The sequence below is a fragment of the Carettochelys insculpta genome, chromosome 3 (genome assembly GCF_033958435.1).
Source record: "Carettochelys insculpta isolate YL-2023 chromosome 3, ASM3395843v1, whole genome shotgun sequence".
NCBI classification, from domain to species: domain Eukaryota; kingdom Metazoa; phylum Chordata; order Testudines; family Carettochelyidae; genus Carettochelys; species Carettochelys insculpta.
The window spans coordinates 204054680-204079535 of record NC_134139.1 but is presented as its reverse complement, the minus strand read 5'-3'; the positions used below and the strand labels follow the sequence as shown (position 1 = coordinate 204079535).

The 24856-nt window shown below is 42.7% G+C and overlaps 1 protein-coding gene across 4 annotated transcripts in view; it reads right to left on the bottom strand.

Annotated features, from left to right (window-relative positions):
* The window catches only part of FZD3 (frizzled class receptor 3), a 106660-nt gene that overhangs the window by 80480 nt on the left and 1324 nt on the right, over positions 1 to 24856 (bottom strand). For 3 of the 4 annotated variants that reach the window (XM_074991458.1, XM_074991461.1, XM_074991459.1), the window contains exon 2: positions 17145 to 17651. In XM_074991458.1, coding sequence (XP_074847559.1) covers positions 17145 to 17330 — 186 coding nt within the window. In that variant the 5' untranslated portion in view covers positions 17331 to 17651. Of the gene's footprint in view, positions 1 to 17144; positions 17652 to 24856 lie in introns of those variants that run through there. The other variant, XM_074991460.1, reaches the window with a different exon arrangement.

Below are 24856 nucleotides of genomic sequence, written 5' to 3'. Positions count from 1 at the left end.
ATAAACAGGATAGCCCCCACTCTGCTGCTGGGCTTCTGCCTCCATTTCCTACTCTAGTTATATATGAGGGTTAATTAAATGTTTCAGATAGAGGTTGTTATAAAGGATTTAGTTTAAGGGCAACAGAAGTCACTGGCTCCCTCCAAGCTCCCCCTCTAAACTCCCCTCTCCAAACTCCCTCCTGTTAGCACGCACCCTGTTCGCGAGCACCCGGTCGCAAAGCTCCCTGGTCCCTTACTAGCAGGGTTTAAGTGCTCGGCCTCCCCGATAGCTCCTCCCTCTGCCTACAGCTCAGCCAATCAGCACACGGTGTTTCAATTCAAACCTAATCAGCTTCCAGCTGCCTGCCTGCCTGCCTGAGCACACGGCCCTTCAAACAAACAAACACTCAGCTCAGCACTCCAAACAAACTCCAAACTCCAAACAAACAAACACACAAGCCCAAAACCTCCAAATATAAGCAGCCACTTACCCCAAGGTGCTTTAGTTTGCTCCTTCCTTCTCCTCCTCCAGGGGAGCCTCTCCAAACTCCCTCCTGTTAGCACGCACCCTGTTCGCGAGCACCCGGTCGCAAAGCTCCCTGGTCGCTTACTAGCAGGGTTTAAGTGCTCGGCCTCCCTCTGCCTACAGCTCAGCCAATCAGCACACGGTGTTTCAATTCAAACCTAATCAGCTTCCAGCTACCTGCCTGCCTGCCTGAGCACACGGCCTTTCAAACAAACAAACACTCAGCTCAGCACTCCAAACTCCAAACAAACAAACACACAAGCCCAAAACCTCCAAATATAAGCAGCCACTTACCCCAAGGTGCTTTAGTTTGCTCCTTCCTTCTCCTCCTCCAGGGGAGCCTCTCCAAACTCCCTCCTGTTAGCACGCACCCTGTTCGCGAGCACCCGGTCGCATGCACTAGTGGGAGAACAGAAGTGTCCCAAGGAATAGCGAGGGCTGTGAAAGTTCCTCAGGACAGCATGTTGCAGTGTGGATACTCGCTGACAGGGCCCCGGGCTGGGACACAGTGGAGTGGGTGGGCCTTCATCTCCCCTGCCACCCACCTCCTGGTGGCAGTCTCCCTCTCTGCCAACACAGATTAATTGCCTGCACCTTTCCTGAACAAGGACACAGACTGTTTGCTGGGCTACCAGGTTATGCCTGGCAGTGTGTGTTTCCTGTCCCACCTTGAACCAGGGCCTGGGCTCACTGAATGCTGGACTGTGTCTGTTTGCACTGACAGTATTTGTGTGCTGCCGGCCCTGACCTAGGGCTAGAACCCCTGATCTGGGTTTATTTCCCTGTCGCCCACCTGAGCGAGGCCAGGCCTCTGAACAGTTGCCTCCTGCCTGCCTGAAGCAAGTGGACTAGTGACTTGGGGGTTTGTTTTAGCTCCTGCAGTCATAGGGAGGAGTGGTCACCCACTGACCTGGAAGCAGTGGAAGCTAAACTGGCTACAGAAGCACAAGCACGTGGGGGGGGGGGGGGGGGGGGGAAGAGAGAGAAATTAAGAAATTCAGCTCTAATCTAGTCTGAAAACTGAACAAAAATCCCATCTAAATTCCACATATAGTTAGAAGTAAGCCACAGATTGTCTAGTCAGCGCAATGAATGTAACCTGCGCTGGATTGTAATGCACAATGGGAGAATACTTACGAGTTGGTTAGGTAGAGCAACTTAAGACACTTTTCTTGGGGCTGCTGGCATGAAAAATGTACAGAACACCAATAAATGGGATGATACTTGTAAACCAAACAAGTTAAAAATGGAGCAAAGAAATCTATTTCATCAGTGACAAAATCCCTCTACATAAGGTTCCACAACAAGCTAAACACAAGCAAGTTCTGTAGAGGTTCAACCTCTTAAATCCTGTACACTCTTGTCAAGCAACATCCTGGTCCGGCATGGCCATAAATGTCGCAGGACTAGAGTGTCCTGGGGCTATGGCTGAACCTGCATCCGGAGAGATGCAGGGCAAGGGCTGGGGACAGAGCAGTGGCCAGAAGCCTGGCTGGGGCCAGAGCCAGAGCCCCCACCAGCTCTGCTCCATCATGGGGGTAGCGGGTGAAAGAGTCACAGCTCCCTGGTAGAGCACGGGGCTAGGACATTCAGCAGGGGTTCTGGCCCCAACAAGCCCCTGCAGGAGACAGAAGAGGGAAGTTGTGGAGCAGAACCCAGTGGGCTCTGGTGGCTGGAGAGCCAGCCGTGAGCAGCGGAGCCCTGGTGACTGGGGGACCCAGCCAGGGAAGCTGCATGGCTAGAAAGTTGTGGGGCCCAGGAACCAGCAGGAAGCTGGCCAGGGAACTAAGGGGCTGTGGAGCTCGCCAGGGAGCCATAGCAGCTGCAGAGCAAGTGGGAAATTGGTTTAAGTCAGCTGGCCAGGTAACCAGGGCTAGAGAGCCAGCCAAGACAACAGCTGGGGAGTGGTGGTGCCATGGTTGCCAACATGAGGAAACAGTAGCTGAGGCCAGGCAGCTGGCATCCACAGCCGGGCCAGGACCTGGATGCCAGCATCCTGGACTCAGGGAGCTGCAGGTGGTGTTGCGAAAGTGTCTGGGGTTAGGTCCCATATGTACAAGTCCTCTTGTTCGAGTAACTGGAATGTTGTTTCTTCAGATGAGAATTTAAACTAAGTTTATTTTTCATCTATGAAGAAAAATCTGAATATCTATACACCATTCCATTTTTTCTTACTCCAAATTTTTTTTTTTTTTTAAAAATTAAGTCTGGAAGGTACCAGTCATCTCATTCACCCAGTGGGAAAGGCCAAGCAGTTAAAATACTAACTGCAGCATCAAAAAACTTGCCAAATGAATTCTATAGACTATTGTCCCATGAGGGCTTAAAATGAGAGACTTCATAGCGGCTTTAAATTTTACCACTACTCTTCTCATAGTAGTGATGTAAAGACATTGTGTATGTAGATGATGCTGCAAGACACAAATTTACAAACTCACCAAAGCAATGCTTAACTCTGCCCTGAAATCTCTATGGGTTCCATGCCAGTCCCAAGCCTAAATAAAGGAGGACAGTTGTTCAAATGAGTGTTGATGTGCTGATCATGAAACAATACAAATGAAATCTGATGCTAGTATGGCTAGTTGATAAAGACACTGGCTCGGAAGTCACTCTGATAAACAAGGTCCACGACACCAATTGAGTGATTGGAGTTGGGGAGATAAGTTGGCTACCAAAAGAAAATTACAAGTAACACATATACTATCGATTGGAATAGGGAATGTCCAAACACTGTGCACGACTGGAAAGTTAGAGCTGCTTCAAAAGGAGATGGAGATACACCAATGCAATATACTTGGACTGGCAGAGATGTTGGATGACACCAGGAGAGACATGTGGCTACAAACTGATTTGGTCAGGGAATGAAACAAAGCACGAGGCAGGAATTGAATTCCTTCTCAGCAAAAGAGCTGGAGGAGCATTGTTAGGACACAAACCAGTGAGTGCAAGAATGGTGATGGTAGCAAGATTCAAAGTAAAACCGTTCAATATCTCAGTCATTCAGGTGTATGCACCTATGTCAGAGATTACAGAGGAAAAGTTTGAGCTATTCTAAAAAGACTTGACAAAGATGCTGGAGGAGATACCAAAGAGAAATGTGTTCATCATCGGAGATTGGACTGCGAAGGTTGGAAGAGAGAGTCATGGGAAGATTTGGATATGGAGAAAAACGAACAACGTAAGAAACTCTTAATAGTTTGCTATGGAGCATGAGATAGTGATCTGCAACATGAGGTTCCAGCAAAAGGACTGCAGGAAGTGGACATGGCAATTGAATGGCAGGAAGTCCAAGAACATGATAGATATGATCTTGATAAGAGGAAGATGGCATAATGGACAGTTTGAATTAGGAGAGGCAGACCCCACAGAGAATGGGTAGATGATACAGTAGATTGGTGAGGAGCTAGTCTACAGAAAATAAGCCACTCTGCACTGGACAGGGAAAGATGGAAGGAAATAGCAAGGGAGGCATTGGACACCAAAAGGCACTGAGGGCACGGTTTTTAATGACGAAAGCAAGGTTTCTCCACAAACATTCAGGAACGAGGAAGGCAAACCAAGAAGTTATCCCCTGCACTCTCTAGAAGTGGAAGCTTCCCCCTTCCCCCCTGCCCCACCCCAAGTCAAAGAATAGATTTTAAACTGTCCACATTAATATTACTCTCTAATACAAAGATTTCCTAATAGGGAAGAGGAGTGAGTGTGGGCATGAGGCAGTGTAGGAGAATATGAACATGGTGGGGATGATCACCATCCTTTAGGGTACTGCAAGGAAAGCTGCAAGACACCACATCACGACATTTATCTTTTTATTACTACAGAGACCTCTGTTAGTACATGGCCATGGATTACTCTGTATAAAATGTAGTCAATTGGTACCAACCACCTGATTGTTTGCAGTAAAAATTTTTTTCTTTAAGTCTGTCAGATGCTGTAGAATTAGCTACAGTACAGAAGAGACCCATCTGCCTCCTCAATTCTGAAAACAAGCCTACTGTGAATAGATGAGAAGATGCAGATCAGTCTATTTTAAATTGCATTCTTAAATGAAACCAATGATCTTCATGGGCTTACAAGAAACCACAATCCAAAACATCTTACAGCCATTAAAGACCCAAATTCTGTTTTTCTATTTCCAGTTAAATCTTAATGCAGAATAGTGTCCCCTTCTTTGTATATGGGAAGACAAACATGCCAGGGGTAGTAACAAAGAGGAAGCCGTGCTAGTGTACACACTATCAAAACAAAAAGCAGTCAAGTAGCACTTTAAAGACTAGCAAAATGGTTTATTAGGTGAGCTTTCGTGGGACAGACTCACTTCTTCAGACCATAGCCAGGTCTGGGACATAGCCTGAGACAAAGGGTCTTTGCGAACTGGGACATCTATCCCAAGACAACGCTCCCTGTAGACCTTACAGTGGTTGTTCCAACACTACTGCATGCAAGTAAAACCTGGACTACACACAAGCAACATCTGAAGGTACTTGAATAACATAAGCAGTGCTGCCTCAGAAGAATCCTAAATATCTTTTGGGAGGATAGGCACATGAACACTAACATCCTGGAAAAGTCAAACATGACCATCATTGAAGCCATTATCATCAATAACTTTGTTGGACTGGTCACATGGTTCAGATGTCTGATCAGCGCCTCCCAAAACAGATTCTGTTTTCCGAATTGGAGGAAGGGTGGAGGAGCATTGGGGAAAAGCACAGCGCTGGTGTTAACACGTGGGAGAACCTTGCCCAAGACCATCCCCAATGGAAAATGGTAATCTGTGAGGGGGTGGTGCAATTTCAGAGGCCCTCCTGCAGTGCAAACAAAGAAAGGAGGAGGGAAAGAGTGGCACAAACAGCCCCATCTCTCTCCAACAGCTACCAACGCCTGCCCCTTCTGCGATAGGATTTGCAGCTCCAGGTTTGTGCTGATCAGCTATCAACAGACTCATAAGTAGTGAGGATGACATGAAGATGGCCTACTTATCAAGTGATGCCCAAGAAGAGAGGATTCAAGCCCCACCTGGACAGTTTCCAGATAATGCACCTTGTCCTGATTCTTTGTATTCTGCCAGCACTGAGCAGGATCTCCCTTTGGAAGTTTCGCCCAGAGATCAAAATATCTAGTTTTACAACAATATTTTAAAGTGCTCTGAAAAATCCATATGCAAACTCATTTTACTTCAAAAGCACTGATTAAAAACAGAGAAACCTAGCACATGGTACAGAAGACATACCCATGTTTCCTGAACAATGGAATAGAGGGTGATCAAAGGAAAGCCACTCACTGAGTCATCAAGTCAAGGAGTTTTACTTTACCGGTGCAGACCAGAATATGGGGGTTAAAGCAAGGAGAGGAAATGTGAAGAGGTGATGGAGTAGTGCTTTGAGGGTCCAGAGATCTGGGGGAAAAGGGAGGAGGAGAGTCAGGAGCACTGGAGTGGAAGGTGAGGTAGAGAGGGATTAATGGAAAAAAGGATGTGAACCTGACCGCTCCCTGATTCCCCACATCTCTTCCTCCCTGGCTATGTCTACACTAGTCCCGTCTTTGAAGGGGACATGGTAATCAGCCTGAGTGGGGAATAATAATGAAGTGCTGTGATGAACATGCAGCAACTCGTTAAGCTAATTCTCTCTGCAGCAAACTTCAAAGTACCTGCGCAACTTTGAAGTGCCCTTACTCCCAGACATTGAGGAGTAAAGGCACTCCAAAACTGCACGGGCACTTCGAAGTGCCTGGGGCTACAGGGCATGCTGGAGCTTCAAAGTTGCCATGGGGAGAATTAGCCTAATGAGGTTCTTCGTATTCATCACAGCACTTCATTATTATTCCCCACTCAGGCTGATTACCATACCCCCTTCAAAGAAGGGGTTAGTGTGGACACAGTTCCTGTATAGTAGCTTGGGGAAGGGGAGAGAAGAAGGGTATAGGGAAAGATCATTCTTCTTCATAATCCTTTGTCTTTAGGCTACAACAGAAGGGAAAACAGGCATCATACAAAGGAAGAACAGAAAGGGTAGAACTGACCTCCAGAACTAGGGAGGGCAGGGAGTCAGGATCTAGGAGGCCTCTCTCGTTCTCCACAGTTTGGGCTGGAATGTGGGAGCCCTGCCACTTTAGGGGTCCTAAGCCCCAATTTCTCCCTTCACCTCCCCCCAGGATATGAGCCACAGTTTTGAATGGTTCTATACATCTGGGAAAGTACAAGACTCTCTCCTGCACCTATAGATAAGCTAGGATACTAGATGGCAAAAGGGTTGGGTGATTGAAGCATGAAGAGTGATGGATGAAACTTATACCTCTTAGAGCTATTGTTTCAAACTATGTTTCCATAGGATATTCTCACTCAGCTAAGAGCATGATGGGATAAATGGGCAACTTTATACCAGTGAGGCCTCTATGCAGCAAAATTGACTTGTAGGACTCCCTCCCCAAAGACTAGACCTAGAAACGAGACAGGGACACTAATTTCAACTTTCTTCCCAGCCCTACGTTAAGCAACATCTTACCTTCCTATTTCTCCTCGAAAAAAATCACCTGTGGTATGAAGTGGCAAGGAGAAAATGGAATTGCATACATGTGGTGGAGGGTGTCTTCCCAAAGCAGTGTGGCTGGTCTGTGCAACAAGCTGAGACAAACAAAAACATTGGAGGAGGAGAAGTCTGAACAGTTAGAGGTAATGCAGATCATTCAAGCATAGGGAAAAGGGTCAGACCTACACAGCAGCTAGAGAAAGCCTTCCCTAATATGTCTTCTGAAATCTCCCATGTCCGCATCTCCCATCTGTCTCCCCCACCACACACTATTTTTTTTTTTTTAAAAAAAAGAAAAATGGCCATTGACTCAATGCTAATCCAAGCATCATCTACCCACCTCGTCAATCTCCAGAGCCTATGCCACTACCGGCTTCTCCCTTAGAGAGAAGGAGGAGACAATTAGTGCTGGACAGCCAGAGACAGGAGAGCATGCATGGACAGCAAACGGATGAACGTATATCCTGTTTGTGCTGTGACAACCTTGCCCAGAGTCAGTGGAAAGAAGAGCTAGACTGTGATACCTGGAGGTGCTGCGAGATTACTTTTAATAATTCTAAGGAACTTAAGTGCCTAAAAGTTTCATTAACACAGAACTACGGTTTTCCACTCTTGCCCATCCAGAATGCAGACAGCAACTAAACTTTAATGCCTGAAAACCGAAAAGTGTGAAGTTAAGGTATGTGTCACCTGTGCAATGCAACCTCCAAGCACAGCAGAGCTCAGAAGGCAATAACCACTAGAAAGGATTCAGTAACAGTGGTGGCAAGAGAAGTAACAGGTTCTTCATTCATGCCAAAAATGGATCTCTCACAGGAAGTTACTAGAATCAATCCAAGAGTACTTGGATGAAACTTAAAGGCCTGCATTATGCACAAGGTCAGACAAGATGATTTAATAGTCCCCATTTAAAAAAAAAAGGGGCGGGGGGGAGCAGGGAAGCTATGAAAGACTATTAATCTACACTGTGTTGTATTCCACAAAGTTGAATCTCAGCTTATTTCTGGGTGCACTGTTAGGCATTTCTGTATTAAATGCAGCAACACTAATACAAATAGCTTGGCAGAGCTACGACTGTAAGTAGGTGCATGTATATTTTGAAGTACACGTGATCAAATTTCAGCATTGAACACTGTAAGTTGCCTGAGGTGCATGAAAGTATTCTTGCCAAGGAAACTGTCAGAACTCTTCTGGCATACCTGACGGTAACCCTCAGGTCTTAGTGGGGGATAAGTGAGGGCACTTTCTCAAAAAGAATCTTCAACATAAGCATGGAGTACATTTAGCACTCCTGGGGTGGTTTGTATAGAGCAGACCATGTTTCAGCATACCTGGCTCCTCTTTGCTATGCATAACAAAGTTTTGTCATGGTTAATGTAAAAATAAAGTTAGACTTTGTCCTACAATATTCATGTGCTCAGTCCATCTATGAAAGTAGAGTGCTAGTGTGTTATTGGTATGTTGGGACTGTGGCAGACTGCTGCCTGCTAGACAGCAGATATGTTGGTTGGTGGGCTAATGTTTTTCTATTCCCTGAGTAAGTCTAATTAGGGCAGACAGCTGGGGCGTTGTTAGGAGTCAGCCACAGCTGAATCTAATCAGCACTCATGGTCAGCTGAGACCCTGGACTCCCTGTAAAAAGCTCCCTGCCTGGTAGCAGGGGGGAAGGAAGGAATTTGAAGGTGCACCGGAGAGAAGGTTGGAGCAGAGTAAGAAGGTACCCCAGGGAAGTCGTGGGTGAAGTGGCCCAGGATGAGGTTGCTCACTGGAGCAGATGAAGGCTGCAAGGGGGCTGGCTTTATTGCCCCCATTCTAGACTTGCCTATGATGAGAATGGCTCACCAAGTGTACAGCCCTGCCTCTGGAAAGACCTGGGCAGATAAGGAGTCTCCATGAGTCTCAGAGGCACAACAGAGAACCAACTACTAGGAAGCACAGGGACCCACAGGGGGGTGGGGGTGCTGACAGGGGAAACTGTCACAGGACTTTGCTCAAAAAGAGCTAATGGACAGGCTGTACCTTATATTTGTAAACTGTGGTTTCTGGAGGTGTGCAGAGTGGCTAGCCTCAAACAACATGGAAGGGGACCAGAAGCTGAACAACTTGGTATTAGATTAAACACCCCTAAATTTAACTACCTCTGTACAGGACAGATGGTGTAATATGTTAACTGAAGGATGTAGATTCAGCTTGGTTAGGGATAAATATGGAGACCTGAGCATGATGTTCCTGCCAATTTTTTCCATGCACAAACTAAAATTTGTGTTTACACTAAGGCATGTGCCAATGTGCACCACCAGTAGAAACAAAAACCTAGCTATGGGTGCTCTCCTGATCAGCTAGGCAGCACCTGAAACTCTGTGAGGTTGCATAAGCACACAGGTTACAGGGAATACTGCCTGCAAGGACAAATGGACTGCAGGTAGTTTACAGTCAAGTCCATACAACCAGCCTGCATTCTCTTTGTCTACAGCTACTAAATTGCATTAAACTAACTAAAGTTATAGTAACTCAGCTAGTCACCGTTACATGTGATCCATTGCTGTAATTGTCACAACTCTTCTTCCAAATGAAAATTAGATGGTTCATTGCATCGTGAATGATGCTATGGTAGTACAATCCCCATCAGGAAAAAGTTTCGCAACTCCTGCCTTAAAACATAGATCCCCTATCAGCTTTTCACTTCCAGAACCTGCTAAAAATTGGGGAAGAGACATCTATAGACACTGTACAAGCACTTTTTCCTGCATTTTACACACATAAGGAGCTTTTATATTTAAAAACATTAGCCCTGCTAAAATGGCACATGTCTATGTAATTTGTACATGAACAACTGGTACTGATCAGCGCTGGACAGCTCCTTATGGCTATTCTCAACAATTTGGACAGCTCTGTGTGACCAACAGAGCAGCACATTGGGTTTTTGTTTTTTTTTTTAAATTGTGTCCTTTAAAAATGTTTGTCATTTAGGTCCATAATCCAATGCTCCCTAGATAGGCTTAGTATTGCAAGTTACTCAACTATTCACTATATACAAATTTAGCAAAGTCTATTCAGTTTATCATTACTCCATTTAGGTGAGAACAGATGTAATATATCTTGGCATAATATTTAACAGTGGAATTGGGCTGAAGTTTTGCTGTAATTGCTCACATTTGTCAGCAGTCAAAAGACCCAATCCAGCTAAGAGATCGTTTAGAACAGAATGACCTTCTAACCCCTTTCAATGAATAAATTCTCTGCCCTCCCTTTCAGATTTGAACTGGCCTTATTGAGGGAGCACAGTGGGAAGCCTCTGGCTTTATTTTTCCTCAGAGTAAGTAAGGGGAGAGGGAGGGCCTAATCACAGTGCCATAAATTCTTAAGCTTTCATTCAGTACCTTGTGCCTAATACTTCCATTTTTCTGTTATGGTGACTTGATGCAAATGGAGACAATAAGTCATAAAAACATGGACTATCATTTTATGGTTATGAAAAAGATTAAAGAAATGAAACAGGTAACTCAATGCTCTGAGTTACACGTATCAATAAGGAAACTTCATTGGAGGACCTGATCTATATTTTCATTGAGCAAATGCAGTATACAAAGAGAACTGTATTTTAACAAATGAAATGACATTTGTATCTATTTTCTTGGGCTTAGAATTTACAGTTTAGTAAAGGATAAGACAAACACAGAACCCACCTTTCAAGAAGAGAAAAAAAGAGCCTTAAGAACTTATGACAAGTCAATCTAACTTTTGTTCCAGCATCTTTCCAGGCATCAACTTAAGCAATTAATTTGTAGCCCCTTAGCGCAAACAGGAATGAGCAAACGTTTTAGGTCAGGCTCAACTTGTTGTCCATGTAATTTGCAGGGCCCTTCAACCTGTCTAATATAATCCAAACCAATGGAAATTTAAGTTATGTTCATACGAGAAAACATTTTGGCACATGTAACAAGTATGTATGAAGAACGTAAAACTTCATTAATTGGTATGTAAATGTGAAGACATGTAGAACAGTAACATTTCAATGTATTTAACGAGATGGATGAGCCTGACACCCAGAAGCTGATCATGCTACGCCCCCTCACAAAATTTCACGTCCTCACAAGAGGGCCCATTCCCCTGACCTACAGGATAAGTGATAGCCAACACAGATTTGTCAAGAATCAATCTCATCAAACTAGCCTTATTTCCTTCTTTGAGAGGGTTGCTTGCCTAGTGGTCAAGAAGAGGAAGTTAAAGACACATCCCTAAACTTAGTATGGCTTTTATCACCATTCCCAATGACAGTCTCATAAGTGAGCCAGGGAAATGCCTAGGAGAAATTATTGTGATGTGAATGTGACCCAGAAACATCTTGGTGCCCACTGGCAAAGGGCACTAGATCCTCTGGTTCTAGCTTGCATAAGTAAACTCTTTCATATCCAGCAGCCCTGGGACCAGGTGGTTACCAGATAGTCAAATATTCTGCATAACAGAGAGGTATACCTAGCAGTACATAACACTAATGAAACACAAGATTGGCCACTAAACAAACAAATGTATGTAGAGTACTTTACCAACAACAGTAGTACTGTACACTGTAAAACTGTATTGTATTTGCTGTAATTGCTTGTATTTACTACCACTATACTGCACTTATGGAAAAAACTAAAATTTACGTATGGTTAAAATGCTGGTTGAGAGTTCCAGCTGAACGAATGCTGGAAATGAAAGCATTTACTGTAGTTTGTCAAAGGGTGCCATTGCTCCTGAAAGCCTGCATAGCTTGGAGTCCATCTTCATGTGGGATATTGGCGTAAAGGGCCTCTACATCCATGATGGCGTTTTCAGGAAGGTCACCAATGGACTGTAGTTTCCCAAGGAAGTCAGTGGTGTATCAAAGGAAGCTGGGGGTGCCGGTAGCATAGGGTCTAAGTAGAGAGTCCACCTATCCAGACAATCCTGTGGTAAGGGTACCAAGGCATTGGATTTTGACTGTGCACGTTACGAAGATGTATCTGACAAAATGGATCTTTCCGCACGAAAGCTCATGCTCCAGAAAATCTGTTAGTCTATAAGGTGCCACATGATTTTTCATTGTTTTTGTGCATATAGGAGTAAAAGCTACCCTTCTGATTTAAGTCACCAAGATGTCTTTTTTTGAATGTCATGTGCAAAGTATTACACTTGGGATGAAAAAGCATTTATCAAATGCACAAGTATAAAACGGAGAGTACGTGGCTAAGTGGCCGTATGCTTAAGAAGGCCATGAGCACTATAATGGGTCGTCAATTGAAGTCATTGATCACAGACATAGAAGAGGCTAATATTCTGGGCCATATTAAGAGGATGATTGAACAGACAACACAGACCATAACGGTCTCCATCTGTCTGGCACAGGTAAGGCCACAGCTGGAGTACCAAGTTCAATTCTGGGCACAAACACTAAGAAAAATGTGAATAAGCTGAGTCCAGAGGAGATCTATAAAAACAAATAAGTTTAGAAAAAGGTTAAACTTTTGGTGAATCTAGAGAAAAGAACCCGAGTGGAAACAGCACAATATCTTTCAAACATATTAAGAGCTTTTATAAAAAGGAACTATCAATTATCATACACCCAGGACATCTGGAATAGTAGTGGTAATTGACTTTATCTGAGGCAAGGAAGATTCAGGTTACATAAACGGGAAAACCTTTCTAACGAAGGACAATCATGTACTGGCACATGCTTGCAAGGGAGGTTTTAAACAGGATAGACACCTGTGTAGATATATCCAGTCTTGCCTCAGCACAGAGAAAGATACTTTGGCATGTGGTGCTGTCTAAAAGGTGCCTCATGCCGAAATAAAGTCCTATTCGAGGCATCTCTGTACTTCTCCTGCAACGAGGTATATAGGGATGCCGGAATAGTGTGCCCGTTATCTCAAACTTTAGACAATGGGTGCATTTCTTAGATGCAGGCAGCTATTTTGGGATACCACCATATCCCAAAATAGCGCTGTTGTGTAGACACAGCCTTACAGTCCTGCAGAACACTGAATAGAGCCACAAAATTATAGCTAGAGATGAAGAATTTTTCAAGAAAGGAGAAATCTAAGTAACTATTGAAGATACATTTAATAGTTTTCAACCAATCTAAATATGAGCATATTTTTACCAGCAGTTCACTCCTGTAATGTCTATTTAAGGTTAAATACAAAAGCAAACACTCCCTTCTTTCTCAGCGCAAATGTTAAATTTAGACTAGTTTAACACAGGAGATGTGCATCTTTTCCATACTATTCTATGGACTATGTCTACTAGGCAGGCAAGAATACTATGTTGGTGTTCCACAAAAAAGCCTGCATGGAAGACCGAACCAAGTAAAAGTGGCTGCCATTGTGGCAACCAGTGCAGATCATGGAACACAGGCAGAGTGTTTTTAAGAAGGTCACCACTTAAAGGGAAGACTTTTTGTTTAAATTGTCAAGAGCACTGCTTAGATATAAATACATCACAGCACAGAAAGAGTTTGGTTCCCTTTTAAAGGAGTTGATGGGGGCTCTCCCCCTCTGAAGATGCTAGACCATAAGACAAGATTCTTAGTTGGGCTCAAAGTTGCTGTATGAACAAGAAGGGAAATCAGCAGGAAGCAGAAAGTGTTCTCTTGTATCTGCTTCCAATTGCAAAGAGGTAATGGTGCAAGGATGTTCTCAAAGAAGGTGCTTTAAGCCCTACCAGAAGGTTATATTTATCACTAGAAATGCCAAAGCCCTGTTTACATAAGATCTGATCTCCCCATAAAGTTGTATCAATTAAAAGGTGTAATCTTATATCCATTTAGTTAAAACCAGTATAACTTTTGTATAACAGTCTTATAGGCAGGCTTTAATGTGTGTATCAGTTTTGCTTCCACTTCAAAAAGCCAATTTAAAACTGGCACAAGAATTCACTCGAACTGATTCAAACTGCTTCTAATTCTGAATTAATCCACACAACTTCTGTGACAGAGAACTACCAAAAGAAATTTAGCTCACTAACTACATGGAGATTTCATTTGAAAATCTAGCAGTAGTCTGTATCAGACAGACTTCATATTAGACTGTTGAGGTTCTGCTGGCTGAAAGCAGTTAGTTGAGTCAATCTTCAACAAAACTCAAGTGAGGAACTCCTTGATCTAATGTCTTTGTCAAAGTCTCTACTCTGGCCACCTTACAATCAAGTAAACTCAAATTTATTTCACTGTCAAGAAGTTTGCTCTTGTGAACGCAAACCTGAAAATAATTTTTAAAAGATGCAGACTGCAAATTAATTCTATTCTCATTTACTCTGGATTTGCACTAATTAACTCCACAGAAGTCAGTGGAATTAATCTTGAGTTTTATTATATAATACAGCAGAACTGGGGCCTGTATACCAGATAGGCTCATTTTGGCCTTGCAAATTGCTTTATGAAATTGTGCAAAAAAACAGGTTAACTACAGACATCCTCTTCATGAGGAAGAGGATCCTTCCTACGGTGGGGGGCGGGGAGGAGTTTTGTTTCCTTCATATAGCAATGTAAGTTAAGTACTCTGTTGAATTAGGTAACTAAGTTAACACAATTTACAATCTCCTGGGTGAATAAATCACCTTAGTCAAATCCTTACCTCCTTTTCAAAAAGATGAAAGCAGACCTAAAATATTCTAAGCCTTAACTAAGATTTTGACATCAAAGACAAACTCCTTATTGGTTCAGAATTTGATCAGATGGTAAGAAGTTGGTATTGGTATTCATGTGGAGCAAAATAGTGGAACATTCTACTTCTAACTGGTTATCTTTAAAAGAGAGGTTTGTGTTGGTACTATTGCTTCTGAGTACCATGCTAGGGCAGTCTTTTTTACTGTGTCTTACAGTACATTATATAATTTTTTAAATATATTTTAAAATGAAATACCATTTATTAACATATTTTCACATACAAGGCAATTGCATTGAACAAAAGGTGAACAATTCATAATTATCTCAGTTCAAACACTCAGCAGCCTTCATTATTCTTATCCATCAAGTGCTATGCTATGACTCATGCAACTGTGTCATCTTTTGCTATCAACCATCTCAGCTCTTTGTCAAACATTTAATTTCTATAAGTAAATCCAAGTTACTAAAAAAGTTTAACATATCACCAGCTATAAAAAAAAAACAGTACTTTGATCTTAGACTGTAGCCCAATATAGCTCATTTGAACAGCTAGTAACAGCATAATATCACTACCAGATTCCTCCCATGAGATGGGGACAATGTGGAGTATGCATCAGGCACATAAACCCATTCAAAGTGCCTGTACTACAGTCATTCAAATGCACGTTATATAGTGGCAAAATATGGAATAAAATTCTGTATCCTAGATTACTCACATTACCTGTTAGCCTACACAGAAAATGATCCCACAGTTTAGAAAGGATATAGAGCTAGATAAATAAAAAATAGCAACAAAACCTACACAGAAGACATCTGAGCACATAAAAATTCAACTTCATGATGTAGGAAGAAGCCACATGATCATGTGTGCAAGACCTTCACAATACCATTGGAAAGCCAATTCTCGAGCAATGCTGAGCATTCAAACTCCCATTGACAAATCAAATGAAAGTCAAGTTCCATGCCAGAACAAAAGCTGCCAAGTAGACAAACAAGACGACAGTGGAAAAGATTCTTAAGTAGGTGGCTGAAGCACCACCACAAGAGATTTTCATGAATAGATCAGACTTATTAGTGGGAATGATTATCTACTGAGGAAGTTTGTGTGTGTGTGTGTGTGTGTGCGCGCGCGCGCCCATTTGTTCAAGAACTTCTAAAAGGTAAGAGCTAGGACCACCAAATTTGGTATGCAGCTTCCTCTTATAACTTAAAGCAAGGTTAGGGTTTTGTAGCGCCAGAATAACAGGATGTGTGTGCAATGTGGCGGCTCACAGCCAGCCCCAGGGAGTGATGCTGGAGGCCACTAGCTCACAGCCAGCTGTGGGGAATGATACCAGTAGCAGCCACTCGCTGCCCTGACCCCCTCCCTCCCACCATCTGACTCCTTGCCCTGACTCCTCCATGCCCCATGCCTGACTCCTGCATGTGTGTACATGCACGTTTGCTCTCACACACACACACCATGCATGCACACCCCTGTACTGCCAGCTACCTAGCCTGAAGGACCTAAGCAATGCCAGGTAAACAGCTTCTAGTTATACTATACATGAATATACATGGATGGAAAAAAAAAACCAAGATGTCCTGTGGCACCTTATAAACTAAAATATAGTTCAGCATAAGCTTTCAAAGGTAAAAACCACTTTAACCCATGACATCTTATGTCCAAGTAAATCTGTTAGTCTCTAAGGTGCCACAAAACTCGTTGTGCAGACAGACTAACATGGCTACCCCTCAGACTATACTTGATGAGGTAGTCTAATCCTATAAAATGCTGGGGAAGAGGTTGGAGAGGATGACAATGCAGATAAGCCAACTAGTCTTATCTGGGTTTAATCTACAGGTAAAGAATATTAAGGTAATTCACCAATCTACTGGCCAGATTATTGAACAGAAGCTCAAAAGGAATGATTTGCCCAGATACTCTTATAACCTGGAAAATCACCATGACTAGCTTGTGAATTTATTCATCAGACTAATGGACATACGAACACCACAATCTGTAATAACTAAGGAGGCAAAAATATTCCTTCGTCTGCATACACTCAGAAGGATTTGTTTGTGTAACTACATCCTTCACCAGCTGTTTAGTGTTACTGTAGAAGGTAGTTTCTTGAAAAGTGCCTTAAATTATCTTTTGATGACATTTAAAATGTGCATTCTCAATTTGCCAAAAATAATTAAAGCTTGTACTTTAAAGCGAGTACTTCTGAATGCAAACAGTTGTACTTATTATTCATGTATACAGGAATGTGGTTACACACTTCTTGTAATTCTTGAAAGTATATTTCATGGAATGATTTGTAAGGCAAACATCTGGGCACTATAAACTTTTCAAAACAGTAAGACAATAGGCAAAATACTGAAATGTTAAATATCTCATATAGCTATCCTCCTCAGTTCCAACTTCCAATGTAATCTCATTATCAATTAAAGGACTAGCACACACATACTTTCGAAAGAAAGCAGATTCTTACCTCCATTGCTAATGCTGCTGTTTGCTGGTCATAATGATTCAGAAGATTAGGCATAAAAGTGGCATTATAAGGTAGGTCTTGACACATTCTCAAGATGATGGGCTCACAAGAAAATAAACTGTGTCCACTTGAATGCCCCATCAAAATATTCAAGAACAAAAGACAGCAGATCAAGCTCGTAGCCATCCTTTCACATGTAAATGGGAGTCTGTTACTGTAACCTCTCCCAAAAGTCAATGTATTTTTTCCATATAAACATGTATGGAAGATTTGGCTTTAATACCAGTATTTTTTGTTAAAATTCTTCAAAAAATGAAATATTATTTGTGTTGATGGAGTCTTATTGGTTCAGCCCAACAAAAGATTTCAGAAATAGATGGGACATCTTGTATTTTTGAGTGATATACATTGTATCAAGTTAATGGGTCGAGTTGATTAGCCACATTCCCATATGATAGAACCCATCCTGGAGACAAGAGCTGAACTGTTCTTCTTTTATTAAACAGCCTAAAAAAAACAAACAGAATGGTAAACCCCCTACAGTGTTTGGTTAATTTAGACATTAGCAATGTCATTAATTAATATAGAACAATATTAGCAGAACACAAGTTACCCAAATATTAGTGTTTAAGCCAAGTGATAAAATTGCATCTGGGTCTCAAAGTTCTGATTTTCCAGTCTGTCTCCCCGACATCAAAAGGGCAAGTTGCCCCAAAAATAGCATGCTGTTCCAACACAGAAGGAAGAAAAATGGAAGTGCCAGTATTTCTATGTGTTGAATCCTAAATAATTCCATCAGAGACATTAAGGCCTGGTCTACTCTTAAAACTTCAAACTACCAAGCTACAACACTCAGGAATGTGAAAAATCCACATGGCTCAGAACACAGTTATGCTGACCTAACCTCAAGCGTATTCACAGTTAGATGAATGTAAGAATACTTCCATTGACTATACAACTGTTGGTCAAAGGTGGAACTCTTACCTCCAATAAATTTAATTCTTCAAAGGGCAATTAAATTTTCTATGTAACTATTTATAGTGGAATGCTTACAAATGTTCAGCTTGAACATTTAACATTGAAGTTTTGCCTTTTTGTTTCTCTAAACAAATCACACATATAAAAAGAAATCTAAAAACAGCCTACTTTAAAATATAAAAAGAAAAAAATTCTTTATTCAATATAATAATCAAAGTACAGCAAACCCTCAAAATGCATAATTTCAAGTTAACACAAGTTAACTGCAACTCAAAATCCCACTCCCCTCGGCCCTGGCTCAGTTTCCCACACCACAGTTCAAACCTCAGTGGCCTTGCTCTCCACCCCTGTGCATGGCTCTGGTTCAAACCACCCTGTCCCCGGTTCAAACCTGCCTATGTGTGGCTGCAGCCCAACACCCTGCCCCCACCCCACTTCAAACCCCAACTGTCTGGTTTACCACCAGAGCACAGTTCCAGCTCACCAACCCTGCACGGGGCACCAGCTCAAACCCCTCCACTCCCCACCCCAGCCCACTGCAGCTTTAACCAACCCAACTGCCTCCCCAGACCTAGGACTTAAATTCCAAAAGGAGCTCCAGGTGCTCCTGCTGCTTCCCTGGCCACAGAACATGCATTCTGCCATAGGAAAAAGCCACCCCACGCTGTCCTGTTCATAGGATGGTTCGTAGCAGATGCCCCAGGCCCTGTGCTTTAGGGAGACCCATGGCAGCCACCCCAATTGTTCTATGAATGGTATGGTCCCTTCATATTGATGTCAGCTTACCGGGCCTAGGGCAGCCTAGGGCATTAGCTGGGGCTGGCAGTAGAGGTCTCCCCTGCCCTGCCCCTCACTCTGGCCCTGCTCTTTTTAAAAGCTGTGAGCCTGGGGTAAGGGAAAGGAGGCTTCAAGAACTGCCCTTGTCCCCAGCACCATCCCACTGGCTGGTTTCTGGCCAATGGGAGCTTCCTGTTTCAAGCTCGCCTCCCCCACCCCTCAGGCTCACAGATGCACATACCCTCTACCATGGCCCTACAAGCAGAGAGCCTGCCTGCACAATCAGCTGGACTGCTGGCCGGAAATTGTCTCGGTAAGCCTTCTGGCCACAGCCAGCCTCTGGCACACTAGCCCCTCCCTGCCCCCAACCCTATGTCTCCCCTCCCCCCAGTAACCCAAACTATCTGCTCCTCCTGCACCCTATCCCCTGCCCCAGGTCACAACCACCTTCTTCACCCAAACTCCCTCACAGATTCCACACCCCATCTTGTACCCCAATCCCTTACAACAAGCTTCCTTCTGCACCTCATCTCCATCCCAGACCCTACACCTCCTCCATTAATAACATGGAAGAGTGTGGTCTTGACCACTTTCCAAATTCTTGGGGTGACTCCCAATCAAACATTATTGCCCACCCTTGACCTACACACTCCAAGCTACCCAGAGAGCTTAGCCCCTCCCCCCAATCAGGCCCTCTCTGCATTGGCCCAGAGTTCCTTCCATATCTTCTTTTTGATTTTTCCATGTTGTTGATCCTCTAGGGACCACTGAAACAGCTGGTAAGTCAGAAGACAACATATTCCACCCATACGTGTTCCTAACATACCCTGAAGGTGAGAGCTGTGAAAGAAATAATGTACAGCTTTTCTGGAAATTTTACACTGCCTGGGAAACCACTTTATGAAGCTGTCATTCCCTCAAGCTATTCCTCTCTTCACAACGTAAAAGGGTCAGAAACAGAAAACTCTGATTCATATGGCAATCCTCCTCATCCAAAGGTTTGAATCCTGAGAACGAGGTCCAAACCTGGGGGAAAAAAAAATAAAGAACTACAGGACGGTAAGACAAATCTAGAGGGATGGGTTCCTATCACTACTTTGTCCTTTAAGACTAACAGAAATGGAAACAAAGCACAAAAATCAAACCTCTAAACAAATGCTATTTACAAATGATTCAATGCACTTCATCACCCAGATAACTGTTGGTTCAAACAAGACTTCTAAGACAACCTGAAGTACAAAATTAATATTTCAGAAAAGAGCCAAAGAACTCACAAACTAACAGATTTGCAAGCATGGGAGGTGGGGGAAGGGTACTTTTTTGGGGGGTGAGGGGGGCATGTGGCAGAGTGCAAGACCATTTTAAACATTAGAAAAGTTTTAATCCTTATTCTTTCACCTAAAGCAATTGGTTCTCAAACTGTGTCAGAACTCTAAAGTAGATTGCAAACTCATTTTAATGGGGTCACCAGAGCTTGCTTAACCTTTCTGGGGCTCAAAGCTTAAGCCTGAACCGCAGAGCTTCAGGCCAAACCCTGGCTGTCAGGTCTCAGGTTACAGATCCCCTATGTGGGGCTGAACCCCTTGGATTTCAGCTTTGGCTTCCCTGGAGTATTGAGGCTTGGGTTTTGGAACCTCATCCACCCAAGACAGTGGGGCTTGGGCAAGCTCAGACTTCCATCCTGCCTTCCTGGTATCATCTAATAGTTTTTGTTGTCAGAAGCGGGTCACAAAGCAATGAAGCTTGAGAACCCCTGCCCTAAAGGTATCAGTGTGAAGATGTGTGATTGACATCGTGCAAATTCAGTTACATTTAAAACTATGGATGTGTGCAGACATTTAAAAGTGTCCATTTTGCTAATTTTATCAGTAAGAAAAATTAAATGGCAAGTAAAAGTATATATTTCAAGCTCTTGGATGGAATTAGGCAGCAGTTTTACCTCTGGCTGTTTGAGATTCTAGCCACTGAAACTTTGAAAATGTAAATAGGAAAAATGCAAGATGGTAAACAAAAATATCAGTTTAAGATAACTGACCTCATCACCACCAGTGTTCCCTCTAAATTTATCCATCATTGGTCAGAATAAATTTTGTTATGTGCACATTAGAAACACATGCTGCCCATTGTGGGTCCCTGTGGGCACTCACCTAATCAGCTGTGCGGCACCTGAATCTCTCTTGGGCAGCCACACAAGCACTCAGCTTACAGAGAACACTGATTGCCACCCTGCTCATTCCTCCCACATTGACTGAAAAGAATACCATATTTGGAAGATGAATGAAAGCTGATGAAGCCTATATGTGAAGACTCTGAACATCAAGGACACAAGAAATATTCTATATGCATCCACCAATAATTTTAACAGAACTGCATCATCAGAATAAAGGAAGCCTAAAGAGCCTTCTAGACTCCCTCAGTTTAAGCAGCACAATCATGGCCTGCAGAGCTATTCTGCACACTGAAGCTAACTCAGACCTCACAACCAAACATTGACTGTTGTAAACCATCAGACTATTATGCTGATATGATCCAATACACATGGAACAAACTTAAAGAAAGCTGTGTAACACACAAACTGCCATATTGGGTCAGACCAGGAGTCCATCTTGCCCGATATCTTATTGCCAACCATGGTCAGTACCAGAGCTTCAGGAAGAGTGTATAGAACAGGGCAATTTGGGAGATACACAGTTATCTGCCCTTCCCAGGTCCTGGCAGTCAAAGGTGTAGGATGCCCTGTGGACAGGGTAGCACCCCTGACAATCTTGACTAACAGTCACTGATGGATGCCTTGTCTGTGAATTTATCTAATTCTTTTTTAACTCAGTCATAATTTTGGCCTTCAAAAACATCCTGTGATAATAAATTCCACAGGTTAATTGAGCATTGAGCAAAGGGGGATGGATTACTAGTCCTTTTTTTAACCTCTCGTGCACCTGGCATTGGCTACTGAAGGAAGACAGGACACTGGGCTAGATGAACTTTTTGTCTGACATAGTATGGATATTTTTATGGTCTTATCATGAGAAAGCGTGCTTCTTGTTTTAAATAAAACTGTTTATCAAGTTCATCTGCTGACTGCTGTTTTTTCAATTGTGGGAAAGAGTAAATAACACTTCTCTGTATTCACTTTTTCCACACCATTCATGATTCTAGACTTGTGAATAAAATTGTATTATCCATCCAGCAACACTGATTTTTACATCACATGCTGAAGCTCAAAAAACCCTCAAAATAGGAAGCCACACCAATGAAATGGATCCATACCTCTCCTGATTGTTAAACACCATTCCCACTACTAACAGAAGGTGTTAATACTTCCAACAGAGTGGCATACATGCCAAGCTTACTGAAAAACGTAATGTCAGCCCACTCCTCAAAACACTATCACTCAATCCCGAAAAACTCACCAATCTCACTCGAAGGCAAAATGAATGAGAAAGTAGCAACCCTACCTCTAACAACAAGGGATGTCAGCCAATACCCTAGCTGCCCCACAATCTGGATTTCAACCAAAAACACTGCATAGAGACAGGTCTGCTATTACTAAAAGAGGATCTCCGTAGGACCATTGTTAGAGGTAAGATTTCCAAGTTCATGCTCAAACTCACCTCGAATCTCTCTGAAGCATTGGCCATCATAGCACAGACCACAGAATATTGTAACGGCTACATTTATTAACTTTTAGTAGAGCTCAGGCCTTATCTACACTTACACTTGGTCAAGTTAATGGATCTAGTAAAGACACACCAAACTGATCACTGATCATGCACTTGTCAACTCCAGTACTCCATTCCAATGAGGAGCGTAAGGGAAGTCAACAGCAGAGTTTTTCCCTGTTGACCCATATAATGGAGACACCACAGTAACTCAGCCTAAGGTATGTTGATTCCAGCTATGCTTTTCATACAGCTGGAGTTGCATACCATAGTTTGACATTGCCTCCTGGTGTGGCCCTAGCCTCAGAGCCTTATTTTCTGCAGGACCCTACCTGTGAGGGCTCAAGGGGATCCACATTATCCGTGCCTCTCTTATCAAGATCCATACAAGATCACTAGGAGATGGACAGTAAGCCCAGGTGTCAAAAAGAGGCTGAGGAGGCTCATATATTATTCACCAATCACGCAACCACCACCTTTCTAATATGGTTATGACTACAAGAGATCAATTCTTGCATGAATATCAGATATCTGAAGCAAATAAAAAAAAAAAGATGGCCAGAAGGGGGAACAATCTGAAGAACTAATGAGACACCATCTGCAACCTCCATTCAAGGTATACGGCCCCCATTTATCAAAGTGGATTTAACCTCAGGGTCCTGTGGCATCTGGTCCTTCAGCCCTGTTTTTGCATGACCAGTGGCACTGACACTACTTGAGTCATCTAAACATACCTTTTCACTTCCAACTTGCTAGGAAATTTCACCTCTTCCTCCTGGACAAGAACATAGCTATAATCCTCCATGCATTTTTCAAGACTTATTTTATTGTGGCCAAGATGTCACGAGGTACAGAGTACGATTACCCACCTCCATACGCCAGGTCTTCATGAACATAAACAGGTCAAGCTCAAGGGCCTACTCTACCTTCCTGTCAGTTTCAGATGGCAACCTGCATTTCTAATCTTCACAAACTATTAATGGGTCAAGGCTTAACTAAATTAGGGACCTGGTTTCAGTCTAAGAATGGACAATGTATATGGTGAAGCTCAAAACAATGTAAACTAAGGAGTATTCATTCATAGTTGATGTGATCCAGCCATAAAATGGACTTCAAGTAGTTTAGTAATTTTCATATTGGATCAGATTCAAGCTGTACAGTCCAGTGTCTCCAGCAGATGCTACAAAGGAAGTTTAAAGAATGCAGTAGTATGCAGATCTATTACATTAGGTCACATCCTGACCTAACACAGTTGAATTTAAAACTGTGAAGCATGAAGATTAGACAAATTCAGAGACCAACCCCCTGTTCAGGAAACACTACAATACCTTCCTTTTCAGAAAAGTTCTCCATCTTAGCAAGAACAGCACTCACAATATTCTCTCTCTTACCCACACCCATCTGACTTCCCACAACCTTCGCAACAAACAACCCGTAACCAAGCTAGGTTTTTACCCTCAGAAGGGAGAAAAATCAGATATTGCATTAAGTTGTGTAGAGATTTATTTCAGTGGATCCTATGGTTCTAGACAGGAATATAAAACTCAGAGAAACCATTTGCAAGGCCAGAACCGTAGGTTACATCTGAAGCTAAAGTTAGAAGTAATGGGTTACAGAACCTATAATCTGAGTTATTCATTCCCTTTAAAAGGGAAATGTCTACGTAAAACTAAAATGCATAGAATAGGAGAACTGCAATATGAAAAGCAAAATAAGCACCCATATTCCAACTGTGAATCCGAGCAGTTTTAAACTAGAATCAAGAGTCAGAAACAGCTAATATGTTCTTGGGTGTAGACATACGGCTTCCATATTTGAACTTCAAAAATAAAAAAAGGACACTCCTGGAAGGGAGTGTATATGCATCTCTATCCACCAACTCACACTGCAGGAATGTTATAGTATATATAATACAGTAATACAATGTGAGTTGGCACATGCAGACATACTCCCTCCCAGGAGTGTCCTCTTCTTTGGAAGTTCAAATATGGTACCATACGTAAACAGGATTATGCCATAATGTACAATTTTTACAGCAACGGCAGTAATATTTCTGACAATGCTAGTTTTTTTTTGTTCTTCATCAAGCCTACAAAAAACCTCACACATTCAACTACATTAGCGATCACATCAGGCAAGAGAGAGACACCAACTCATCTAACTTTGGGACAATACAAACCAACACTATACTACACTCGCACTACAGACAAGATGATAAGACGCAGCTAGTTGTCCAATTAGTTCTGGATTTTAAAAGTCTAATAACCACATATAATTTGCCCCTTGTATAAAGGCTTC